General features: G+C 45.1%; 1 protein-coding gene across 2 annotated transcripts in view; it reads right to left on the bottom strand.

Annotated features, from left to right (window-relative positions):
• Positions 1-4,949: 4,949 nt before the first annotated feature.
• The window catches only part of LOC106587148 (docking protein 4), a 48,705-nt gene continuing 25,774 nt past the window's right edge, over positions 4,950-27,880 (bottom strand). Inside the window, exons 2-9 of one of the 2 annotated variants that reach the window (XM_014175209.3) lie at positions 22,080-22,383; positions 12,581-12,688; positions 11,987-12,101; positions 11,752-11,871; positions 7,620-7,809; positions 6,794-6,932; positions 6,498-6,612; positions 4,950-6,299 (exon numbers count right to left, since the gene is read on the bottom strand). In XM_014175209.3, coding sequence (XP_014030684.1) covers positions 6,157-6,299; positions 6,498-6,612; positions 6,794-6,932; positions 7,620-7,809; positions 11,752-11,871; positions 11,987-12,101; positions 12,581-12,688; positions 22,080-22,145 — 996 coding nt within the window. In that variant the 5' untranslated portion in view covers positions 22,146-22,383 and the 3' untranslated portion in view covers positions 4,950-6,156. Of the gene's footprint in view, positions 6,300-6,497; positions 6,613-6,793; positions 6,933-7,619; positions 7,810-11,751; positions 11,872-11,986; positions 12,102-12,580; positions 13,972-22,079; positions 22,384-27,880 lie in introns of those variants that run through there. The other variant, XM_014175208.3, reaches the window with a different exon arrangement.

The raw sequence follows: 27,880 nt of genomic DNA, 5'->3' as shown, positions 1-27,880 counted from the left end.
TACCGAACGGCTCCCTGTTTCATCTACTGCTGCTCATTGGACCCTATGATCACTCAGCTACACAGCTGATGCCTGCTGGACTGTTCATTAACATGGTACTTCATTTTGTTTATCTGTCGGCCCCAGCCTAGGAAACACTATCACCAATGATAAATCCACGATAATCGAGAATTTCAATAAGCATTTCTCTACGGCTGGCCATGCTTTCCACCTGGCTACCCCAACCCCGGCCAACAGCTTTGCACCCGCCGCAGCAACTGGCCCATTCTGTATACATCTGGCCTTTCTTTGGACACTGTGTTAACAAACCTCCAAATGAGCTTCAACGCCATACAACACTCCTTCCGTGGCCTCCAACTGCTCTTAAATGCAAGTAAAACAAAATGCATGCTCTTCAACCGATCGCTGCCCGCACACGCCTGCCCAACTAGCATCACTACCCTGGACGGTTCTGACTTAGGTATTTATAGTTGTCCACATATTCTAAGTGTCTGGCTAGACTGTAAACTTTCCTTCCAGACTTACATTAAGCATCTGCAATCCAAAGTTAAATCTAGAATCAGCTTCCTATTTCGCAACAAAGCCTCCTTCACTCATGCTGCCAAACATACCCTTGTAAAACTGACTATCCTACCGATCCTTGACTTCGGCGATGTCATTTACAAAATAGCCTCCAACACTCTACTCAGCAAATTGGATGTAGTCTATCACAGTGCCATCCGTTTTGTCACCAAAGCCCCATATACTATCCACCACTGCGACCTGTATGCTCTCGTTGGTTGGTCCTCGCTACATATTCGTCGCCAAACCCACTGGCTCCAGGTCATCTATAAGTCTTTGCTAGGTAAAGCTCCGCCTTATCTCAGCCCACTGGTCACCATAGCAACACCCACCCGTAGCACGTGCTCCAGCAAGTATATTTCACTGGTCATCCCCAAAGCCAACACCTCATTTGGCCGCCTTTCCTTCCATTTCTCTGCTGCCAATGACTGGAACGAATTGCAAAAATCACTGAAGTTGGAGACGTATATCTCCCTCTCTAACTTTAAGCATCAGATATCAGAGCAGCTTACCGATCACTGTACCTGTACACAGCCCGTCTGTAAATAGCCCATCCAACTACCTACCTCATCCCCATATTTGTTTTTCTGCTCTTTTGCACACCAGTATTTCTACTTGCCCATCCTCATCTGTACATATATCACTCCAGTGTAAATTGCTAAATTGTAATTACTTCGCCACTATTGGCCTATTTACCTCCTTCATTTGCACACACTGTATGCAGATTTTTCTATTGTGTTATTGACTGTACGTTTGTTTATCCCATGTGTAACTCTGTGTTGTTTTTTTTTGCACTGCTTTGCTTTACCTTGGCCAGGTCGCAGTTGTAAATGAGAACTTGTTCTCAACTGGCCTACCTGGTTAAATAAAGATGAATAAAAAAAATGATAATAATCTGATTGAATCTAAGCCTAAGTGTGCTCATAATATATATAGTTAGATTTTTTGTTGTTGTTGTAAGTTTTGCTATTTATTGCACTTTCTGTTTTGCTTTTTTTTCCAAATTATTTTAGTTTTATTATTGAAATTCCCATATAGCTTTTGTAAAAAAGAGATTTCAAGAATTTCAAAATGTGTTCTTAACTGACTTGCCTAGTTAAATAAATAAAAAAAATACACCGATATTGAAATGATAATGTGATGAGGCAGGACAAAAACAAGACACACAGCCATTCTTTAGTGTATTTTTTTATAATAAAATCTGCAAAATGTTAATACCACAACCATTACAGGACACACATGGCATTTTGTTAAAGGAATTCATGCAACAGGGGTTTCAATGGCAACATGCTCATAGCATACCTACATCAGGGTCCCAGGCGCTGAGTCCACACAAAACTATAGTCCTAATATGTCCTGTTTGTCTCCCCAAATCACACCACGTGCCTCACCCAAAGGAAATGCACAGGACAGAGCAAAAGTATGTTACGAGACAGATAACAGTATCGTATTAATGTTTTTAATTTCGAGATCAATTTAAGCACTATTCCCAATGTTCTAGTGACTGTGTGGGGCTGTAACTTCCAGATTGATGAGAAGGTTAAAGCGTTGTTTTCTCTGTGCTCTCAGAGAAAAGTAACACAGCTCTAGCTGGGAGAAACCCTGGCAGAGAGGAGTTTTTAAATGTTGGTTACATTGAACGTGCCATACAAATAAAGGCAATTTAATTAATTATATGAAGAGTGACTTGGTCCTCCTTTCTTTTTGGAGAGGAGGGGAGGTTGGTTTAAGAAGTCCTCCATTAGGTGCAAACTAACCTAAACAGATACCAGGAATAGTACAATGAACATAAACCAATCATTTGTGGTGAATGTCTGAAATAAACCATTTTCCTACAGAACACAAACATCTTTGTCTCTGTAAAAATGCTTTGACGAATTAAACTCTTATCAAACTTTCTCAACACACATTTAGCAGATGTATTATTAACATGGAGGAGGAACATGTTTGGAGGTTGAAATGTGGGTACCTCAGCTTGTCCAAGCCATTCCTCACCAGCAGAAATAGGTTCCTGAACCTAACAAGACTATGCTGGACAATTGGCAAACAAAGATAGCAAAATATGTTGTATATTTTTCAAACATCCTGGTGAAATTGAATATTTGTAGACAGGTGGCTTGGCCCACAAGCTAGTCCATTAGCAGTTGTAAAATGTAGTTAAAGTATTGTTAAATATACAAACGTGCAAGTGAATTGTATGTGACATGTGAGGTAAAGTTTGCATTTGTGTGCCTGCTATGCAAATAAGTACTGGCGTTGTTGTTGAATAACATGTACGTTCTGTGTAAACAACCCAGTATCAACCACAAAGCTAAGGTAGTGATCCAAAATGTCTGTGAAATTATCACAAACATTGTAATAAAACAATATTTTCACCACCACAATAAACAGATGTTCAATCCATCATGAGATATCCAGTCCTATTGCAATTCATATCCAGGAGGGATTTGGCCGATAGAATTGTTATGAAAAAAACTATACAAGCCGTTTACAGAATGTCACTCGCTGTCTGATGAAAACCAAACAAAATGTTTTGCCAAATGTTTTATTTTGACATTTATTTAAAGCACTAACTCCCCTCAATGTACTCTGAACCTTTCATGACTCTGGGACCAATAAATCCTATTCAAAATAGTTTCGGAAGTTTCATAATTGTATGTTTGTTCATGGGGAAATGTTCTAATCTTTTCAATTTCCTGAAATGTTTCTGTTTTTGGAGATGAGGTTTTCACCAGACGGCGACAATAAAAAAGAGAACCAAGAGAAAGAGCAGCGATGGAAACATACGTGAAGTCTAAGGCAAAAGAGTTTTAAGGAGAGGAGGTAAACGGGACTAAGGGGAATGAAACGTGATAGTTCAGGACCCCATGGAGGGAGTATGAAGACTCCTCCCATTCCAGAAGACTTGTATCAAACCTTCCCCTCCATACATCATCCCCATGGTAACATCTCTCTTTCATCCAATCAGTAAATCACTTAGATGACCCCATGATCGGGTGAATCTTTGTTCTTTATTTCCCTGTGCCAAGTAAACGTCTCTAAAAAATCTCCACCCACATATCTGGACAAACAAGTCCACAACATTTCAATCTTACCATCGTTACACAGTATAAAAATGTGTTTTCATGCATTTCAAAGAAACGGTCCCCAGACAATCCCTGTCACAGAACATTCAGACATACACATCACACTCTCTCTCTCTCACACTCACACACACACACACACACCTAGAGACCACATGTGAAATAAATAGCTGTATTTTCAAGAGCCCAAGAGGGCAGCAACAACAACTCATGTATGTACACAAACACAAATACATAGGGTAAAGATTATGTTCAACAAAAAGCTTAGCCCTTTATGTTAACATGAGATAAATAATACAGAAGCTGTAAATGTGTGTTTTATTGGATTCCAGCATTTAATAAGTAGCCTTAGACATCAGACTGTCCCACTCTGGCCAAATCAAATAAATAACATTACACCTAGTCAAGGAGATTAGAAAATTACCTCATTTTATAAGCTTCACATACGATAACTTTAACAGTGGTGAAATACTATATATATATATATATATATATATATATATATATATATATATATATATATATATATATATATATATATTTATTTATTTCATATTAGTCCAATCTCTAACTACAGGGTGCATTAGTTGGGTTATATCCAAGTGTCACAAATTAATACACAGTTGGAAAGTCTTAGTTCATAGTCAATCAAATCTGCCAATGTTGAGATGGGTTTAAATAATTAGCATTATTAGTTATAAACCTAATCTTATGTAAGAACTGTGTAGAGGGCAGGTTTTATACTTCCAGCTATAAAAACATGTTTTTCTCTCTTTGTGCAACAGTTATCTACTAAATAACCCACTAGCAGTATCTAGGCTACAGCCCTAAAATAAAAGGACTCCATGTGAGGGTCTCTGAGGCAGGTAACTTATGGACCCGCCCTAGATCTGTGCTTATCCCTCACATGACCCAAATTAAGAGCAATGGCTCCTGATTTATCAAAAACACATTTAAAAACAAGAAAAAAAACATCTTCAAGTGCAAACACGTCAAGAACCATTTTGGTCAGGCGGTAACCCCCCCCCACACACACAAGAAAGTATGTGACACTAAAAACACAGGACATTAATAATGTTTATCACAACTCCACTAGCTCATTATACTCTTGTGCCTGACAGGAAACTCAAACTGTCTCCCTCAGACCAAGGACCTCCACAATAATGATGAGGTTTGAGGGAGTGGCTACATCTTTGTGACGTCTACATTTTTAAATCTAGCTTATTATTTACCATGTCTAAATTCTCTCTTAACATAGGTTTTAAAGTGGCCAAATGTCAATAACTGTGTATCCCATTCATGCAGTACACACACACACACACACACACACACACACACACACACACACACACACACACACACACACACACACACACACACACACACACACACACACACACACACACACACACACACACACACACACACACACACACACACACACACACACACACACACACACACACACACACGGTTCCATTACCATATTATGAACAGCCTTGGATGTCTTCACAACCCAATGGCAGGAAACCAAGAGAAAACAACAAACGAAGTCATGACTTCAGAAACATGTCTCTCCCTCCCTCTCATCACTGCCTCTCTCTATCCTCCCAGAAAAATCTATGTCTATTTCCTTTATCAAACAGAACAGTATACAAGGTAAAGTCAGGTTAAGTCTGCTACAAGTTAACAAAAACATTTTTTTTAAAGAAAGAAAGATGAAAGACAAGTGGTCCTTTGTTTCTCTGTGGAATTAGACCAGGTGTTTGGTTGGATGATAGTCCAGGGACAGTCCCTCTTCCACCCACGCACAGAGTTGAAGAAGGAAGCCAAGGCCAGTTCTTGGGAGGAAACTGTTGTCTTAGATATGTGTCTGTCAGATTGAGGTTATGGGTTGGAGCGAGCGCCACAATCCTTATCATGCTGGAGAGCAGGGATGGTAGGAAGGGGTCCTACTGTTCTGCCCCCCAATAAGAGCTGTATGGGGCCGTCCTGAGCCCCTAACATTGAACTTTGCTAAGAGCTGGCATGAGGTACATGAAGAGGTCTGTCGCGAAGGGGATTGAGTAAATTGGAGAGCTGACTGAATCCCATCAGAAAATAAGATTTCACAGGGGTTAGCGAGGACACTAAACCACATCCTTACAGCTCACACCCCTCCTCCACACCCACAGCAGAGCAGAGATGCACCATGCCACAATGTCAGCTCACTAAGAGGCAACAAGCCACTGCTGGCTCGCACAATGCACTTTGCCCCCACAGTGAGGGATTCTGGGAGTTGGAAGAGAAGAGAAGACCAGAGGACGCTGTCACGTCCTGCTTCACAGAGCTCCCAGCTTTAGGGGAGGTCCTATGACCCCATCGGAGAGCCCACTCCCCACAACCCAACCTGATTGGCTGGAGGGTAGATGAGGGGGCATGGAGTTGAGGTAAGCACTGCAGAGAAAGGAGAATAGGAGGAGTGCAGGGTACAGAGTGGAGGAGGCTAGGGGGCTGCAATGCACCCCTGGGATCACTGGCTGGGGTAGGTGGGGTAGCGGGCGGGGGAGTGTCGGCTGTGTGCCAGGGGCATGGTAGCGTGGCGTGGCTCTGAGGGCAGCCGGGTGGAGAGCAGGTCTGCATCAGCGCCAGTCTGAGAACCACCAAACATGTCACCTACAGGACAGGACAGGACACAAGAGACAGACGAGAAAAAGTCATGTCTACAGGTGCAGCCTACTCTATAAGCTTCTGTATGATTCGTTAAACTCCAGACCCCATGTTCAAACGTTTACACTTTCCATATTCAGACCAATGTCCCCACTCTAGCCCCAGTGCTGTGTGGTTGAGATTGTAGTCTAGGCTGTGGTTTACCATGGGCTGGGTCCATGCCCCCCTGAGTGCCAGTGATATGGTGCCAGAAGGCACTGCGGGGCAGGATGGCTGTGGGGGTACAGGGGTAGGAGCCCGCCTCAGAACCTTTGGACAACTGACAGAGAGAAAAAATGTATTAAAAACACAGTATTATGTAGTATTACATAACCACCAGGGAGAATACTGTGTGTGTGTGTGTGTGTGTGTGTGTGTGTGTGTGTGTGTGTGTGTGTGTGTGTGTGTGTGTGTGTGTGTGTGTGTGTGTGTGTGTGTGTGTGTGTGTAACTGTGCCTTACTCTGCTGTTCTTCTCCATCTCCATCAGAACTCTCTTGTGCTGCTCAGCGATGGCCAGGGTGGAGGAGTGGACTCTCTGGTAGATCTGTTCTCCCTCCCGCGTCTGGAATGTGTACAGGCCTTCTCCACTGTCACACATCCTGGAACTCACCAGCACACACTGCTCAGTACAACATGCATGTGTATACAGGCCATAATAGATCATATCAACAATTCATCTTATATAGATATGTTTTTGCAAACAGTCCTTTTGCAGGCACACTGTATTTACCACACATTGTTCTCATGCAAATAGCGGCCAATAATAGTGCATCCTAAACACCACTAGGTGGCAGTGTGGGACTACGTTCTCCCTATTGACAGTGCATCACTCTTATCTTTGTCCTTTGGGGGGGCACCCTGCAAGTGGCCCGAATCCTTTCTTTTCAAGTTTATCAAAGCGCAGGAGGAGATAAGAACGCCTCGCTCACCATTGATTTTCCTCTAATCTATTCAATCAATCTCTTTATGAGGCTCTGCCGGACAGGGCTCCTGTCCGTCTGTGTGTGTGTGTGTGTGTGTGTGTGTGTGTGTGTGTGTGTGTGTGTGTGTGTGTGTGTGTGTGTGTGTGTGTGTGTGTGTGTGTGTGTGTGTGTGTCTGTGTGTGTGTGTGTGTGTGCGCGCACGTGCATGAGTGTGTGTGGTCTGTATGTCATTTTCATCAAGTGATCTATGGGCTAGGCACAGACAACTGGTTACACAGTCCTGCTTTTCTGCAGTTTTTGCATTCTTCTCCCCATACCCCTCCCTCCCTCCCTCAGTGAGTGTCTCCCTCACGTATCCCTTACCGTCCAGCCTCGAACGTGAAGCGCGTGGCATCGCGTCCGTAGCGGCGCAGGGAGCAGAGAGGCCAGGTGACCAGTTTGGTGCGAGGGTTGTGGATGTCCCACAGGTAGATATTCTCATGGGTGATCTGCATCATACACTCCCCATAGATGTCCAGGTTAGGACAGGGCAGTAGGAACACATTGAAACGCTCTGACAGGGAGACAGGAAGGGATATTACTAGTCTTAGTTCAGCATGACATACCACACATTATAAAGTGACTTGTAGAAGCCAGGACCCGTATCCACAAAGCATCACAGATCGTGTAGCTCAGTTGGTAGAGCATATTGTTTGCAACGCCAGGGATGTGGGTTCGATTCCCACGGGGGACCAGTACGGGGGAAAAAATGTATGAAATGTATGCATTCACTACTGTAAGTTGCTCTGGATAAGAGTGTCTGCTAAATGACTAAAATGTAAAAAAATGAGTAGGAGTGCTGATCCATAAAGCAATAATAATAGAAGACTGGTAGCAGCAGCTATATTGTGTGTGTAGCAAGAATGTGAGTGTGTGCTAAGGTGCAGAAAATCAGTGAATGTGGTCAGTCCAGTTTAAGTGTTCAGCAGTTTGATGGCTTGTAGTTAAAACTGTCTCTGAGCCTGTTGGTATCAGACCCCACGCGCCAACGGTAAAGGAGAGAACAGCTCGTGGATATACACAGTATACAGTGCCTTCGGAAAGTATTCAGATCCCTTGACTTCTTCCACATTTGGTGGAACTTTACAGCCTTATTCTAAAATGAATTTGTAAAAAAAATTATAATCAGCAATCTACACACAATACCCCATAATGACAAAGCGAAAACAGGTTTTTAGAAATGTTTGCAAATTTATAAAAAATTATACATGGAAATACCTTATTTATAATACCTTATTCAGACCCTTTGCTATGACATTTTACATTTACATTTTAGTCATTTAGCAGACGCTCTTATCCAGAGCGACTTACAGTAGTGAATGCATACATTTCATTTCTTCCTGTGCTGGCCCCCCGTGGGAATGACATTTTGCTCAGGTGCATCCTGTTTCCATTGCTCATCCTTCAGATGTTTGTACAACTTGATTGGAGTCCACCTGTGGTAAATTCAATTGATTGGACATGATTTGGAAAAGCACACACCTGTCTATATAAGGTCCCACAGTTGACAGTGCATGTCAGAGCAAAAACCAAGCCATGAGGTCAAGGGAATTGTCCGTAGAGCTCCGAGACATGATTGTGTTGAGGCACAGATCTGGGAAAGGTTACCAAAAATATTCTGCAGCACTGAAGGTGCCCAAGAAAACAGTGGCCTCCATCATTCTTAAATGGAACAAGTTTGGAGCTGGCCGCCTGGCCAAACTGAGCAATCGGGGAAAAGGGCCTTGGTCAGGGAGGTGGCCAAGAACCCAATGGTCACTCTGACCGAGATCTAGAGTTCCTCTGTGGAGATGGTTGGTCTTCTGGAAAGTTCTCCCATCTCTGCAGCATTCCACCAATCATGACTTTATGGAAGAGGGCCAGACAGAATCCACTCCTCAGTAAAAGGCATATGACAGCCCGCTTGGAGTTTGCTAAAAGGCACCTAAAGACTCTCAGACTACGAGAAACAAGATTCTCTGGTCTCAAGATTAAACTCTTTGGCTTGAATGCCAAGTGTCATGTCTGGAGGAAACCTGGCACCATCCCTACGGTGAAGCATTGTGGTGGCAGCATCATGTTGTGGGGGTGTTTTTCAGCGGCAGGACCTGGGAGACTAGTCAGGATCAAGGCAAAGATGAAAGGAGCAAAGTACAGAGAGATCCTTGATGAAAACGTGCTCCAGAGGTGCTTCCAACAGGACAATGACCCTAAGCACACAGCCAAGACATTGCAGGAGTGAATTCAGGACAAGTCTCTGAATGTCCTTGAGTGGCCCAGCCAGAGCCTGGACGTGAACCCGATCGAACATCTCTGGAGAGACATGAAAATAGCTGTGCAGCAACGCTCCCCATCCAACCTGACAGAGCTTGAGAGGATCTGCAGAGAAGAATGGGAGAAACTCCCCAAATACAGTTGTGCCAAGCTTGTAGCGTCACATGCCAAAGGTGCTTCAACAAAGTACTGAGTAAAGGGTCTGAATACTTATGTAAATTATATATTTCTGTTTTTAATTTTTTTTAAATTAGCAAACATTTCTACAAACCTGTTTTTGCTTTGTCATTATGGGTTATTGTGTGTAGATTGATGATGGAAAAAAACAATTTAATACATTTTAGAATAAGTCTAACGTAAGAAAATGTGGAAAAAGTCAAGGGTCTGAATACTTTCCGAAGGCACTGTATATAAATATCATTTTTTTTATTGTCACGTCCACCGGATAGGTGCAGTGAAATGTGTTGTTTTACAGGGTCAGCCATAGCAGTACGGAGCCCCTGGAGAAAATGAGGCTTAAGTGCCTTGCTCAAGGGCACATCGACAGATTTTTCACCTTGTCGGCTCAGGTCTAACCGCTAAGCTACCTGATGATGATGCGGGCCTTCCTCAGGCACTGTTTTGAGTAATTGTCCTGGATTGGTGGGAGCACGGTCCCAGGGATGTACCGGGCCGTCTTCACCACCCGCTGGAGGGCCTAGCAGTCATGAACAGAGCAATTCATGTACCAGGCTGTGATGCAACCGGTCAGGACACTCTTGATGATTTTCTTCAGCCACTTTAGGAAGTAGAGATGCTGTTGTAGCCTCTTGACAAGGGTGGTAGGGTTGTTGCTACATGTCAAGTTCTCGGTGATGCAGAGGAACTTAAAACTGCTGACTCTCTACTGCAGTCCTGTTGATGTGGATCAGGGCATGTTCCATCTTCTGCTTTCTGAAGTCAACAATCAACTTTTTTGTTTTGCTGACTTTAAAGGGAGAGGTTGTTTTCCTGGGACCACAATGACAATTAATTTACCTCCTACCTATAGGCTGACTCATCTTTGTTGGTTATCAGGCCTACAACCGTGGTGTCATCAGCAAACTTGATGATGGAGTTGGTGCCATGTCAAGTCGTGGGTGAACAGGGAGCACAGCAGAGGGCTGAGGACACACCCCTGGGGGACGCCTGTGTTAAGAGTCTGTGTGGAGGAGGTGTTGTTGCCAATCGTTACAGCCTGTGGTTTACAGGAATACAGGTTGAAGATGTCAGACAAGATGCCCACCAGCTGGTCAGCACACACTCTGAAGACCCCTTTTGTGAGTATTCACTCATTTGAGAGTTTTCCTCACGTCAGCCTCGGAGAGCAAAATCACCTTGCCGTCTTGAGCAGCGAGAGTCTTCCTGGACAGCTCGGTATTGTCTGCCTCAAAGCAAGCATAGAATGTGTAAAGCTTGTCGGGAGGGAGGCTTCGTTGGACACCACACATTTGGATTTGCCTTTGTAGTCTGTGATAGTCTGTAGTCCTTGCCACATGAGTCGTGAGTCTGAGTTGAACATCAATTCAAGTTTGAGTCTGTATTGTCTTGTACACGTCGTGCATCACCAAGTCATCTGGGTTTTGTTCTTCTGACATTGAATGTTGCAGTACGGGTTCTCAGCATGGTATGGATATGGTATGCACTTCAGGGCGAGTGCGAGGAGGAGACACAGGACGTACCGGACTGGGGAGGCGCACTGGAGGCCAGAAGCGTGGAACCGGCCCAGGTTGCACCAGACTGCTAACCGGATCCTCTGGTCAGAACACACATGCACAACATCTCTCTCATCTCTCGCTCTCTCCCAACTTCCCTATTGCTTCCCTGACGGTATCTGGCTCTTCAGGGCGAGTGCAGGGAGCAGGCACATGACGTAGCGGGCTGGGGAGGCGCACTGGAGATCTGGTGCGTGGAGCTGGCACAGTCATTTTATGTGCAGTACGTCATCACACACTGCTTTTTATCCGCAACAAGTCCATTTGATGTAAACATCTCCGGTGGGAAAATGGCCATATTGTTTTTATGCATATTTTGGAATATTCGCATGAAATTCTGACACCAGTTGGATGGAAACCTAGCTAACTGTTGTTTTGAGGGTGAGTAATAAGTAATAATTAATGTAAACATAGCCATAAAGCAAAGTCGAGCAGGACTGTGTCATGGTGCTAGTGAGTCAGACACTCACCTGTATGTTCACACTGAACACCTGCTGCCAGCAAGTCCGGCTCTCCTAAACTGATGTCATTGAGGCGGGTCCCCAGGCATTCGATTGACAGAGTTTTGAACCACTCCTCTGCTTCTAGCTCTGAGTTTAGACCAATGGGATGTAGAGACAGATGTCATAAAACAGGAAACTTTAGAGAGAATTGTACACTGCGAGAAAACATCTATTACAATACAGTAGGTGTGGTGTGGAGCACCTGATTCACAGGTGAACGTGCGCGAGGTGTCATCGGTAAAGACGATGGCTACCGCCTGGCGCTTGGTGTCCCTTGGGAGCCTTGTGACATTCTTCACATTGCTGATCTCTGTCACCTAGGCAACATGAGAGGTCAAGAGGTCAGAGGATGAAACGATAAAAAAAAAGCTGTCTAAATACTGTATGATGTGCCACCGGTTGGATTCAGTTTTCAGAAAGAAAGGAGAGGAGAGAAAGAGGGAGTGTTGTAGCCAGGTGTAGTGGGGGCCGGGGTGTTTTGGAGGAGGTCACCCCATGCTCAGACACTTCAGAGAGGCCTGGATTCTGTCTGGGAGTGGGAGGCTGGCTTTGATGTGAGCAACATCTGTGTTACTCTCATTTCCTTCAGCCTCGTGTGTGTGTGTGTGTGTGTGTGTGTGTGTGTGTGTGTGTGTGTGGACTGAACAGAGTGACTGAATGACTGACTTTCAAAATGACACACACACAGTAATACCATACGCGCCACACACAGACATCATACTTCAAACTGACATTTGCCAATTGAAACGTGACTAATCATGCAGCACTCTCGGGGGGGGGGGGGGGGGGGGGGTACCTTAGGACAGACTCTGATGTAAGCTGACTTCTCATCAGTGTACTTCTCCAGTCTGCGTGGTCCTTTACTGGACGACTTCTTAAACACCAGCCAGCAGCGACGGTAAATCTCAACACAAAAACAACAGTCAGTTAACATACTGCAACCAGCCACCCAAAAGCAAGCCAATGTCAACATATCCACCCCATTCAGGCATAATGATCAAGAGCAGGCACACAAATGGTTGCCTCTGGTTTACCTGATCAATGAACCAGGAAGCGTTCTAAGAAAATCAAATAGCATTTAGTGATTAGCAATGTGAAAGAGAGACACAAGAGAGAATAAGAGAGAAAGAGACAGGTCGAAAATGAGAAGGAGTGCACCGGGTCCATGTCAGGACTCTAACATTGTTCATACAAGACAATTCTATTATGCATGTGATATTGAGTTAAGAGGCAGACAAAGACACAAGCTCTCCTGACGGAATAATGAGAAATCCATTGCAGTAACGTGGATGCGGACGCGGACACACACACACACACACACACACACACACACACACACACACACACACACACACACACACACACACACACACACACACACACACACACACACACACACACGAGAGCTATTGCTTTAGCGGCATTTATCCCCCTTATCTCTGTTATAAAAGGCAGGGCGTTTATTTTATTGATGTTCCACTGTCCTCCTGTTGCCAGGGCAACCTCAGGACCTGTACAGTACAGGGCCAGCCATCCCTAAACCAATCCCCACATTCCTCTTTCCCTAACCCATTATCACACCCCTGTTTATTAGCAAGGGGCCACAGAGCCAGTGAAATCCCTTAGTGCACGGACTCAGTTGTAATGAATACAAAGACCCCAAACTGAGTGACAATGTCTCACTGCTGTTCACCGACAAACACCGGTGTCACTGTGACAGAGATAACAAGACCAATTAAATATGCAATTGTATTCATCGAGAGATGAAACAAGAGCGCCATCAACAAAGGCACGCCGTAATGTGAGCGTGCTCAAATGGAGACATGGTGAAAGGAAAAAGCGTTGCTCTGATGTGTCGTTTTCTTTATTTTAATTGGTGCAATGAGTTTACACCTTGAGGAGAGAGGAAGCTCTATCGCTGTTTGTCTGATCCTGGCGTCAGCAGGATGAAAACGCTACCTTCAGTGGGATAGCTGACGGCGAGGTGAGAGCAGGTGCTCACCAGTCCATTGTGTCTCAGCGATATTAAGCTGTTCAGTGGAGATGTACCTCTATGTATCTGCCATCTAGCACCTGATTCTCCACAATGCTTTTCCCAAACCAATGGGCTCAGTTCTTCATTGGAGCTGTGTGCGTGATGGCAAGCTTGCAGTCTACTATCGTGTCCCCCTCCGTTCTCCCCCCCCCCCCCACCCCCCCCCCACCCCTTCTTCTCCGCCCTCAGCTCCAGTGCTCATCAGGCCTTGCCAGGCAAACTGACTGTGAAGCCTGGTAATTAAGCTAGTGGGTGGAGGAGCAGCAACATAGAGATGAAAAAAGAAAGGGAGAGAGAAACAGAGGATATGGTAGACAGGAGGAGAGAGCGAGAGAGAGAGAGAGAGAGAGAGAGAGAGAGAGGAGTGGGAGCCGTGAATTCTGCTCCGATACCTTGGTATGAGGTTCATTGGTTCATTAAATATGAGGAAGTGGAGGACGTCACATCGTTCAGAACTGAACTGAATAGTCATGTATTAGCCTGCCTTTCTTCAAACAAAGATACATTGACGCAATCAAAAATCTATTTCAGTGTCTCTCTGATCATACTATGTGTTCAGCGGCAGGAGAAGCCCATCTAGACACACACACACACACTCCTCCTCCACCACCTGAACACAGCAAACCCAAGGTCACAGGCCCGCCACATTATTCACCTCTGCTGTCACCAATTTCAAGGGTATTTGTCCCCCAGAAGAGAGGAGCGATGCTCCCTGCCCTGTTGACCCAGGCCTAACGCATTTTAAAACAGACTGACCCAGCCAAGTCAAAAAGCACAGGTCCTGACAGCACCCCTACAGGGAGAATTACTCTGGCCACCACGGACAGAAAGACATGCAAAAAGAGAGCGAGAGAGAGACCTTTTGTCCCCGCCTTTATCTGTTGAAAGCAAAGGTGCCTGTAACAATGAGATTTGTGGAGATGGTCTCCCATTGTATTCCAAATGTCCCTGCTCCCATGCCATTTCTGAACAGCGAAAGGGCAGTATTTTGTAGGTTGCCATTGATATTCCAGGCAGGTAGACATGGATTCCTTGTTTGCATGGCTCTCTCCCCTGAGGTCGAGCTAATCCCCTGTAAACAGGCTGGGAGGCGTGAGTGAGTGAGTGAGTGAGTGAGTGAGTGAGTGAGTGAGTGAGTGAGTGAGTGAGTGAGTGAGTGAGTGAGTGAGTGAGTGAGTGAGTGAGTGAGTGAGTGAGTGAGTGAGTGAGTAAGTGAGTGAGTGAGTGAGTGAGTGAGTGAGTGAGTGAGTGAGTGAGTGAGTGAGTGAGTGAGTGAGTGAGTGAGTGAGTGAGTGAGTGAGTGAGTGAGTGAGTGAGTGAGTGAGAGAGAACCTTGCATGGGTAAGGAACTATTGATCTCCGCAGTGTGCCGATAAAAGAATGCGAAAAGTCAAGTCACACACTTACCGGGAGTGGGCTCGGCATTCATAAGGGTTATCAATGATCAACATCGTAACCATTACACCCCTTTAAGAACCCTTTCAGAGATTGACATCGGAGCTCTTCTTTAGACACACTGACGGGAACACAACGATCCACATACAGTGTAGTGTGCAAATACATTACACACAGACCCACTAATGTATCTTCCCTGTACATTCCTTCTGCTACTGCACTCAGATTGCCTTCCTCAGTCTAATTGGCTCCGCCCTGGTTCTCCTCCCCATCCCTGGCTCCCGACTGCCCCAGAAGGGGCCAGAGGCAGTTAGCCTACATTAATCCCCCTACCTCCCAGGAGATCCTGCCTGTCACAGCAGCCCAGTTGGGACGAGCCCCACCCCAGCCTGGTCCCAGGATTAACCGACTAATTTGAAATTAAAAATAAATGTAACCTTTATTCAACTAGGCAAGTCAGTTAAGAACAAATTCTTATTTACAATGACGGCCTACCCCGGCCAAATCCAGACGACGCTGGGCCAATTGTGCGCCGCCCTATGGGACTCCCAATCACGTCTGGATGTGATACAGCCTGGATTCAAACCAGGGACTGTAGTGACGCCTCTTGCACTGAGATGCAGTGCCTCAGACCACCGTGCCACTCGGGAGCCCAATAACGCTAACAGGTTGACACCACGCTTATATCCAGCTTATTATACAACACACACACAGGACAACACAAACACACACACAGGACAACACAAACAGGACAACACAAACACACACTAGACAACACAAACACACACAGAATAAAACAAACACAACACACAAAGGCACCAAAACACACACACACACACACACACACACACACACACAGGCTGTGTGGTTCGGAATATGAGAAATGTGCAGGTCTGAATAGAAAATGAATGGGAATGATTGGCACCATCTTATGCAAAACCAATTCACTTAAATTCACCGAGAAATCTGAAGGGGAAACATGAGTCAGCATCCAATCTTTCTAAGCTGATCCCATTGGAAGCTCACAATGACTGGCTCCTCAGGGGGCTGTCTCAGGTAGAGAAATAAGAATGCGGGATGAAAAAGGAGAGAGACAGGAAAAGATGAGAGAGAGAGAGAGAGAGAGAGAGAGACAGAGAGAGAGAGACAGAGAGAGAGAGAGAGAGAGACAGAGAGAGAGAGAGAGAGAGAGATCTGTCACACTAGCTGTGGTAACGGGCTCAGAGAGGCAGGGGGATTGTGAGGTGAAGGGAGTCTGCTTGATTCTCAAAGTTGATGCTTGTTATTATTTTCAGCTCCATTCTCCCTCCCGTAAAAACAGTAGTTTGACCGAACTCCATTAGAATTGTCTGAACTTGAGAAAACAACGTTCTGAGGTTTCGCTGGCAATTTTCCCCAACCGCTGCCAGTTACACGTGGTGAGGGAACAAAACCACAAATCCGTATTGTGTCAGTGTAATATCTAGCTGGAGGCAATCTACGCATCATACCGTCGGCTCAGGTTATACAATGGAAAGTCACATGACCGTACTGACATTCCTAGACACACGGTGGTAGGTCAAAAACAAGGAGAGATCAGGACAAAGATACTGAGCTGTTATTCCAGAAGGTTCTGTCCAGTCTTGAGTGAGTCGGAGTCAGTCAGTCAGTTCAAAATCAGCCCTCTCTCTTTCAGGTGGGATTAAACATTTAACACGTCCTCGCCGACATCATGCTTATCTAAACCACATCTCCTTAGACCTTTTCCATCCTCCCTGATCAACCGTGGCTCGTCTGATTGGTTGATTCACCAGTAAAGTGTCTTATGATGTTCCTCCCGGGCCTGCTCATAAAAAATAAAAAAACAGGGCACAGTCAAGTGGGATGGCTGCGAAGCAATTAGGGCTGTTCCTCCACCGAGGCTAGAGGAGGCGAGGAGAGGCCAGCTAGTACAGCGCTACCGATAGGGGCCCAGAGCTAACGGAAGCAGAATGCTAAACAGCCTGTTATTAGTCTGATTGGACTGCCACGATATAACTGAAAAGCAGCAGGAGGGCGAGGCAGAAAGGGAGAGTGAGGAGATGAGGGATAAAGAGAGAGAGTTAATTAGCCTAACCAGAGGACTGGAGGAGTCAAGGGTCTTCTGGGGAGAGAGAGAGAAAGTGAGAGCTGGAGGGGAGGAGGAAGAGGGGATAAGGGGGGAAGGAGAGAGGAGGGGGAGGACAGAGCAAAGAAGAGCAGCGGTCCGGAACAGCTCTGATAGGCTATAGAGGCGAGACATAGATGGCGAGGCCAGCTGTCCAGCCTTACAAGGCCAGAGTAGCAGTAGACTGGCAGGGTTTTGGCAGGAGAGGAAGGTGACTGTCTGGGTACACATTTGACAGGGAAAAAAGATAGTGTGTTTGAGTGCTTGTTCTGGTCTGTGCAGACAGAGTGTGCTCGTATGTGATAAGAGAAGTGGACAGTATTTTGTGTTTATACATAGTGTTTAGACTAGCGTATGTGTGAATTTGTGCACATGTTTGCTTTTTTAGGGTGTGTGTGTGTGTGTGTGTGTGTGTGTGTGTGTGTGTGTGTGTGTGTGTGTGTGTGTGTGTGTGTGTGTGTGTGGCGTATTCAGTACCAGTCAAAAGTTTGGACAAAACTACTCTTTCAAGGGTTTTTCTTATTTTTTACTATTTTCTACAACTATGAAATAACACATATGGAATCATGTAGTAACCAAAAAGGTGCTAAACAAATCGAAATAGATTTTATATTTGAGATTCTTCAAAGTAGCCACCCTTTGCCTTGATGACAGCTTTGCACACTCTTGGTATTCTCTCAACCCGCTTCATGAGGTAGTCACCTGGAATGCATTTCAATTAACAGGTGTGCCTTCTTAAAAGTTAATTTGTGGAATTTATTTCCTTCTTAATGCATTTGAGCCAATCAGTTGTGTTGTGACAAGGTAGGGGATATACAGAAGATAGCCCTATTTGGTAAAATACCAAGTCCATATTATGGCATGAACAGCTCAAATAAGCAAAGAGAAACAACAGTCCATCATTACTTTAAGACATGAAGGTCAGTCAATCTGGAAAATGTCAAGAACTTCGAAAGTTTCTTCAAGTGCAGTCGCAAAAACCATCAAGCACTATGATGAAACTGGCTCTCATGAGGACCGCCACATAAATGGAAGACCCAGACTTACCTCTGCTGCAGAAGATAAGTTCATTAGAGTTACCAGCCTCAGAAATTGCAGCCCAAATAAATGCTTCACGGAGTTCAAGTAACAGACTCATCTCAACATCAGCTGTTCAGAGGAGCTGCGTGAAGCAGGCCTTCATGGTCGAATTGCTGCAAAGAAACCACTACTAAAGGACACCAATAAGAAGAAGAGACGTGCTTGGGCCAAGAAACACGAGCAATGGACATTAGATCGGTGGAAATCTGTCCTTTGGTCTGGAGTCCAAATTGGAGATTTTCGGTTCCATCCGCCGTGTCTTTGTGAGACGCGGTGTGGGTGAACGGATGATCTCCGCATGTGTATTTCCCACCCAAAAGCATGGAGGAGGAGGTGTGATGGTGTGGGGTGCTTTGCTGGTGACACTGTCTGTGATTTATTTAGAATTCAAGGCACACTTAACCAGCATGGCTACCACAGCATTCTGCAGTGATAAGCCATCCCATCTGGTTTGGGCTTAGGGGGACTATCGTTTGTTTTTCAACAAGACAATGACCCAACACACCTCCAGGCTGTGTAAGGGCTATATGACCAAGAAGGAGAGTGATGGAGTGCTGCATCAGATGACCTGGACTCCACAATCCCCCGACCTCAACCAAATTGAGATGGTTTGGGATGAGTCGGACCTCAGATTGAAGGAAAAGCAGCCAACAAGTGCTCAGCATACGTGGGAACTCCTTCAAGACTGTTGGAAAAGCATTCCAGGTGAAGCTGGTTGAGAGAATGGCAAGAGTGTGCAAAGCTCTCATCAAGGCAAAGGGTGGCTACTTTGAAGAATCTCAAATATAAAATATTTGGTTACTACATGATGCCATTTCTGTTATTTCGTAGTTTTGATGTCTTCACTATTATTTTACAATGTAGAAAATAGAAAAAATAAAGAAAAACCCTTGAATGAGTAGGTATGTCCAAACTTTTGACTGGTACTGTATATTTTCATAGCTTGAATCTGTGTAGGCATGTGGTATGCTTACATGCTTTTTGGTATGCACATATGATAGTAGTGTAGTGGGAAGACGTAAAAAAAGTCAGAAAGCAGACTGGCTGCAGCAAACAGCTATTAGACAGCTTCTGGGGGCTGGACTATCACACCCAGGTCCAGCTCTACCTCCTATAGGACCATCAGCTGTCAATCACAGCCTTTTACCATGCTCTCCTCTCACTGACACACAGAGGTACACTCAGAAAACACAGAGAGGAATGTTCTACCCCCCCTAAACCACAAGGCTTAATAAAATATAAACTACAACTACAATATCAGGGAATTGTTTCAGAGATGAAAGCCAGAGCACCAACTGGACCATAGTCCTTAGAAGTCCTTAATCAGGCGTCGGAGTTGTTGGCCGGCTGTCCACTGAAGCTAGCGTTAAAACAGCTAACAGAACACAGGCTTTGTTTCCACCGCTAATGCGGACTCACACGTTACATAGCAGAACTGGAGGATGAGCAGGAATACGGCTGTAAATAGCATTAGCGCCACATAAGCGGGAGTTTATGACATTGTGTTGCTATTCCGCGCAGTCATAATACAGAACAGCTGGGGGGGGGAGTGAAGGCCTCTGATTCCACTTTGTGTGCTCACTGCTTGGAGATGCAGCAAGATGGAGAAGAACATAGAGGGAGATGATGAATGGTAAAAAATAAAGAAAAGAGATAAAGGCAGAAATGAAGGAGAAAATAAGGCGTGAAAAAAAACATGCAGTGACAAGATTCCAGAGAGAGAGAGAGAGAGAGGAGAGAGAGAGAGAGAGAGAGAGAGAGAGAGAGAGAGAGAGAGAGAGAGAGAGACACAGCGAGAGACAGATCCGAGAGAGACAGAGAGACAGAGAAAGTGAACAGAGAGAGGAGGGTGTAAAACCAAACTCAGGTAATCCACTGCTTGCCTTCCCCCGGGGAGCTGTGTCACAAACCCCACGCTACCATGGTAACCACAATCCTGCTGAGTGCACACTTCCTAGCGACTCCGCCACAGAGGCACGAAGGAGAGAGAGAGAGAAAACGAGGCAGGGAGGACATAGAGAGTGACAAGCCTAACTACTGTGGGGGTGCTCTCCCGAGGTCAGAAACCCAAGACCCTGCCTCCTGTAATAATTACAGTCACAGAAGAGATGAGACTTCATGCCACGACACAGAGATAGAAAGCGCTGGAGGGACGGACGCGGTTCATTGTACAGGGTTAGCAGGGCTGGGGTATGCTGAAGAAGGGATTATGTGGGTGGAAGAGGTGGTAGAACAGTAGATATGGTTAGGGGACAGAAGAGAGGGGTTAGCCTGATGGTCTCTTTGGGACACACCGACAAGGCTCCAAGTCACGATCAACATGTATGCACACCACAATAAGAGATACTGGGCCAAAACCAGCTGAGAGAGAAACCAGTGTGTCTGTGTTGTGTGTGTGTGTGTGTGTGTGTGTGTGTGTGTGTGTGTGTGTGTGTGTGTGTGTGTGTGTGTGTGTGTGTGTGTGTGTGTGTGTGTGTGTGTGTGTGTGTGTGTGTGTGGCGTGCGTGCGTGCGTGCGTGTGTGTAGCGTATCAAATCCAGCCTAGAGGGGGTGCACAGCTGTAAATCCACTGTCTCCTCTGGGTAGGTAGAGAGATACAGACATGGTTAATCTCTCCTTAGAGCTACCGTGTCTGTAACTGAGTCTGCGCATCACAGAGGACGGCCACATCACACTGACACTAAGCCTGTGTCTTTACCCCTGAGCACAGCAACACAGCCACGGGATTAAACTACCACTGCACAAACTACTAGCCACACAGAGAACAGCCCTGCCGTACAAATCTAACCCTTCTTTTACCAGGCGGTGTCCTCACCAGACAGTATACCTTCCTCGTCTGATGAAGGCATTTTCTCACAGAACAGGTTGAAGCCAGTTCATTATTTCACAGACACACAACGTGTCAGTCTCCTTCCGATAACGCCTGGACTTGACATCGTCTGGCTTCACGCCGACACGGGCAAAACAGTACCGCGAAATGAGGGAAACCAAAACGAGCCATTTAAGAAGAATTTTATCCCAAAAGAAAAATGGGGGGGGGGGGGGGGGGGGGGGGGGGGCATTATTGAAACCACTGAACATCCTCTACGGCTTCAAGGAGAATCAATACAACTAAAGCAGATAAATTGTTCTCGAATGTCGTTATGATGACTGTAGAAATACTGGAGGCTAAAATGTCAAATGTAATCAGGCAGTCTGTGCCATACTGACTAATATTCATAAGTGTATAATTAAAACATTTCATTTGTGTTCATTGACATATAATTCATCTGACTCATCCCCCAAAGACTAATTCCAACAACCAGATGTACGTCATTCAGTTCTGACTCATAAGCATTAGCATACTTCATTACCATACCTCATGTTCATATTCATGGCTTGAAGCAGAGGTGAAGAGAAAATGTATGAATACATCAACCCCAAAACTTCTTTCATTTTCTCTTTCGTGAGATACAGACAGTTGTTTTGTATCATCTTTTGTTTTGTTTAAAGAAATGATCTTAATCTTTCCCTTGGGCAGACATGGAAAAAGCATACACAAGTAGACAATCACACGAGCACACACACACACACACACACACACACACACACACACACACACAACCCCCTCGCAAAGGACAGAGACTCCCAAAAGACCCCGAGTTCAGGCCTCCAACTCACCCCCAGTTTCCTGCTACGCATGCGGACGTATCCCTGCTTGACGATGTCGTTGAAGTTGGAGGCCATCTCTGTGGGAGCTGGGACCTGCTGGGGCCTACTGAGGCTAGCATCCAGTCCTTCTGTCCTGCAGTCCAGCCCTGCACCTAACCCCCGCCCCTCCCCTCCTCTTTCTCTCTTAAGTCCTGGGGTTACCTTCTCCCTCCTCTATATCAGCCAAATCTTCCTTTTCAGATCCTGTTGCCCTCAGACTGCCCTCACTCCTCTATTGCAGCTCGTTGTCCCCATCATCCCTTCGTTGCAGTCCCTAAAGAAAGAGAGAAGGAGGAGAAGAAACAGGGGATCTATTATTCATTAAAGTGGCAGGAGAGAATGGTAGTGGCTTGCAGACACACGAAACATTATTCTCCATTATTCATTGCTTTGGCAGACACCATTATTGAGGGCAAGTAGGTAGCATGGCTTCTGTGACACATCATTATGTATAGTGTACAGCGCAGCCTCTATCTCGGAGCTACTGGAACTACCATTAGAACGAGCTTGGAAAGAGAGGCTCTTCCGGAGGCCATCCTTCCCAGTCAAGCAAGAAGAAAACATCCGTTTTTTTTTTTAGTTCAGCCGGACAGCTGTTCGTCATTGCTTCTAATGCTTTTCGGAAAAATCACAAAAGCTACTTCAATAACAACTGAAATCAAAAGAATGTTGGTTGGTTAGATGATCCATCATGGAGACTGTTTGACCCAGTATTGAGAGCAGCCATGTGATATGCAGAGCTCGACAGTGAGGGAGATGGGTTGAGGGGGAACTGTAGTTCCAATGGCATCAATGCCCCTATTCAGACATTCAAAAGACACACTTGCACACTCGCATGTAGAGATGCAATTTAAGCATGCACACACAGACACATCACAAACACCATTGGGGGCATTGCAGAGTGAGACAGACAGGCAGACAGAGTATCTCCTGTGACCACGATGCCATCGTCAGTGTTCTGCTCTTGTGGTGCGCGGGTAAGCGGTTTGTTCGCCCGCACCCACCCGCAATTGCTAATAACCCATCTGCAACTACACCGACTATATGTGATAAAGTGAAAATCCGAGGGCCGTACCCCACCCTAACTCGCTAATATCGAATATGCGCTGTAGGCTAATCAGATTGGGTGAAAATACAATTTGACAGGGGGCGTAGGATTTTATTTGCCTGACTTAGATTTTTTTTTCGTTTCTGCTTATCATTTCCGACATTTTGGTAGGCTATTTAGTCAAACTGTCTATAATGACATACATGCAGGTTCTCTCCTGTCATTATAGAATAATGCCATAAATCAATAGAATGAATGAGTATATCTAGTTGATGTCGGTAAATTTCTCTGTCATCTCAAAAGACTTTAAAAATAAACGATTTTCTGTGCAAAAAAAAAATGTCAAAATGACATCAGTTTGACCGGTTGTAAGGAAATAGAAGCTGTGAAAATGACCCAACATGTTTCTGATCAGATTTCAGTTTGGCTTGGATTCATATTTTATGTGGTTGAAATAATATCAGCTTTTATGATGCTGATAAAGACAGCACCTCTACAGACGGCATCTAATTGCACATTCACATTCTCTCAAGATGCTGAAAGAAAGAAATCATATTTCTCCACTCCTGTTCCCGAATAGTAATTTAGCCTACATTTGGTGTATCATTTTACTACAAGAAATGCTTAATATTACGGCTGTGAGAGGTTATAGACCTACAGTCAGTGTCCAGACAGTTTCCATTTAAGCAATCAGCAGGCTACAGTTCCCTTGTCGTGCCATTCAAAGTCCCCATCTTGTGACTGTCAATTTGTAGAACACCTCCCAATCACCACACATAACACTGCCATTATCCTCTTTTACCACTTCAACAAATCTTTCCCAAACATTTACTTTTCTGGCCCTCCCTTCTCTTCATTTTCAACTATCCCTTTCACAGCTTTTCTCTATTGAATTAAAACTCGGACATTGTCCTTTTTGCCTCCGTGGATCGACATTTAACTTTTTCTGCCCGTTCCCAAAAGCGTTTGGCGATTGCCGTGTAGGCTGTTTGGCGCGCGTACAGTTAGATCCTGAAGCTTAGGCTTACGCGCTAACGCCAGATCGCCTAAAATAATGAAAGAAAAACCTCAGTGTAGCCTATAGATAGATATACATCGCACGATAATTATATATGGATTTGTTTCGTCTTGATTCAACCCGCCGGCCCGCCACCCTTCATCCACACAATATTTAATGATCCTAAACACACCCGCCCAGCGGATATAACCGCGGGGACTGCGGGTTATAAGTCAACCCACGCATCGCATCACTATTCTGCTCGCTGGGGGCAGAAATCAGTGTGGTGCATCTTCTCCCTGAGGAACTGGCGCTAAATCTCCCTGACTACGGTGGAACAGAGACATTAAACTTTAACAAGGACCTCATTAACCAGGACAGAGCCAGGCTAATCGCTCACAGCACTGTTAGTTTAGAGAAGTGGCTCACACACAGGGGAGGGGGCTAACACACACACACACACACACACACACCTTACAGACAGAATAGACACACACACACACACATACACACACACACACACACACACACACACACACACACACACACACACACACACACACCTTACAGACAGAATAGACACACACACACACACACCTTACAGACAGAATAGACACACACACACACACACCTTACAGACAGAATAGACACACACACACACACACACACACACACACACACACACCTTACAGACAGAATAGACACACACACACACACACACACCTTACAGACAGAATAGACACACACACACACACACACCTTACAGACAGAATAGACACACACACACAACATATAGAGCTAAACATCTGCAGACTGGCTCCACTGTGGTCCTCTGGGACTGCTGGTGTCACCATGGTGGCCTAGCTTGCCAGGCTCATAACAGCATTCTAAGAAAGTGGTACCTGGCAAAAACACACGGCTGGGAACAAGAATATATGTCGGCTGAGCAGAGGATCCTTATGTGGATGGGATTGGCTCAATGTTAGCATAGTGGGAGTGCTTGAGACACAGTTGATGTGCCATTATATCTTGGAGCACAATTGGAAAGCGATTAAATCCCATGAAAGCTATTCAAATGAGACAAACGTGCACCCCAGTGAGATAAAAAATAACTCCCAGGGTGATGCTTAGTTAAGCAGAGCTTCAATAGTGTACGTACGGAGGTGATTGCGGAATCAGGAGGATTGCACAACTCTACACATTACACATGCTGTATTACAGATATATTCACCTATTACAAACAACATCCATGGTCAGCAATGAATAACCTGGACAACAGGGATTGCTGTCTGCAGCCAGAGGTGGGCTGGTGTGCGAAGAAGATCAATAAAGAGTGCACACAACGGAGGATCAGCTTGTCAAAACCCAACATAAAAAAAAAGGACATGCCATTGATTCTGATCCTGCACTTACCGATTCTGTGCTAGCCTTTACAATGAAACACCAGGGCCCCGTTCCTCCTCTACCCCCTCCGCCCCATAATCATTGAGATGTGCTGATTTACCTTTTTTTTCAAGATCAATACACATCAGCAGCTTTTCCCCCCTGAGACGGACAGTAAACGGCCCGCGGGTGATGTATCACCGAGCAACACATTAGTATTGATATACGTTCAGTGTGTGGAGAACACATTGTCCCTACAGAAACAAAGCCTTATCACGCCGTGTGTCAGCACAGGAAACTGCTCCATTGTACTCTGCTTGTTTTACACGATGGAGCATCGCCACTAGGCCGGCACAGAGCCGGGAGTGGGATTCTAGGGACAGACAGACAGACAGACAGACAGTATCGTCAGTCACTACTTCATAACGTGTGTTTACGATAGAGGGGAACACAGGAGTGTCTGTCGGGACCAAGGTGCTGTGGATGGTAATAGGCAGATAATGAATTCAGAGATTAGTGAATCCCACTTCGCTCCTCTCCCAGCGAACCAGGAACAAACAGCTTGTTAAAGAAGGACGTGAGGTGAGACGGCGTGGGTAACAGTGTTTTTAACGAAGGCGAGGCAGGAACACCTGCTCCGGCTGTAAGTGTAGGTTGAGACAAAAGGCTGCAGACAGGCCCGTCTCTGGGAACAGAGCGACTCGATAACAAGCGGCTTTGAGGAGGGCCTTTCGGGCGTCGTCTGTTCTCTACTTCCCTTAGAGGACAAGTTAGATCACACAGCTGGCTGCTAAACCTCTTCTTAAAGCCCATCCGCTCCTCTCAGCCACACATTTAGAGAGGAACCTGGAGTTCCAGTGTATGCCAATGACTATAAAGCACAATGTGTCAGGACTACAAATTAAGAAGGAGAATGTTGCTATGGAAAATATGCACATTTCAGAGGGTTAAAAAAACAACACTTTTCAGTACATCCACTGTAACCATGGGAACCTAAACATGTCTCCCCAAAAGGCCTGTCTGCGCTACGGGAGAAGAGAGGAGACAATGTAAACCTCCCTGACAGAGAGAGAGCAGAGATATGCCATGCTCGGAATAACAACAGGGAACTGTGTCTGTGAGCTTGATCTCATATCTCATTCACTATCACCGAGTCATTAAAAAAGGGGCAAATCATATCAGAAGTTAGTTGCCAACGGAATACTTGTCCACATCAGTCACGCAAAATCTACCGTGACTGATCTGTGAATGTTGTTTTACTAGATCGTTTTTTTCCCTCCAATATTGTCATCTTTGAAAAAACCAAGGTGAGGCTAGCCAATGTTCACAACAACAACAAAAATTCCGTCGCTGAAATTTCAGGTCTTCTAAACAAGCAAATGTGAACATTGTGAAAATTCGGTGCAACTTCTGGCACGTTTACTGTGAACACTGTTTGTACACGCTTTAAGTTACAGTTCTAACAGTGGCCAAGTACGCTATCGGTGGCTATTTGATCATAATGTACCATCAAAAACAACGGAGAAAATGCATCCCGTAACATGGAAATAGCTGTTATATAATTCCACCTACAGTAGCAGCCAATGTGTTGTGTTCAATGTAGGCCTACATTCCATGAGACATTTGAAAAAAACATGCAGGGCTTATCATTAACCTGTTTATCAACTTGTCCTTCAGACAAGGAGGTGACTGAAAATGTTGTGTTGTTTGATGCAAGAAACCACTTTACAAAATACAACTCATTATTATTCCCATACCATTATAACAGAGAATCAGACAAATTATGCTGCCCTCTTCCTATTGGCTACTTAACTTATTCAAGCCTGTCTCAAAATAGAACCGCCCCTTTAACCTGTTAGGGCTAGGGGGCAGTATTGACACGGCCGGATAAAAAACGTACCCGATTTAATCTGGTTACTACTCCTGCCCAGTAACTAGAATATGCATATAATTATTGGCTTTGGATAGAAAACACCCTAAAGTTTCTAAAACTGTTTGAATGGTGTCTGTGAGTATAACAGAACTCATATGGCAGGCCAAAACCTGAGAAGATTCCATGCAGGAAGTGGCCTGTCTGACAAGTTGTTGTTCATCTTGGCTCTTTTTATTGAAGACTGAGGATCTTTGCTATAACGTGACACTTCCTACGGCTCCCATAGGCTCTCAGAGCCCGGGAAAAAGCTGAATGATATCAAGGCAGCCTCTGGCTGAAACACATTATCGCGTTTGGCAAGTGGCCGATCAGAGTACTATGGGCTTAGGCGCGTGCACGAGTCAACCCCGTGCTTTATTTTCTTTCCTCTTTTTACCTAAACGCAGATTCCCGGACAGAATATTATCGCT

The sequence above is a fragment of the Salmo salar genome, chromosome 26 (genome assembly GCF_965601325.2).
Source record: "Salmo salar chromosome 26, fSalSal1, whole genome shotgun sequence".
Classification (NCBI taxonomy): Eukaryota; Metazoa; Chordata; class Actinopteri; order Salmoniformes; family Salmonidae; genus Salmo; species Salmo salar.
Note: the sequence above shows the minus strand (reverse complement) of the source record. Positions and strands in the feature narration are given on the sequence as shown.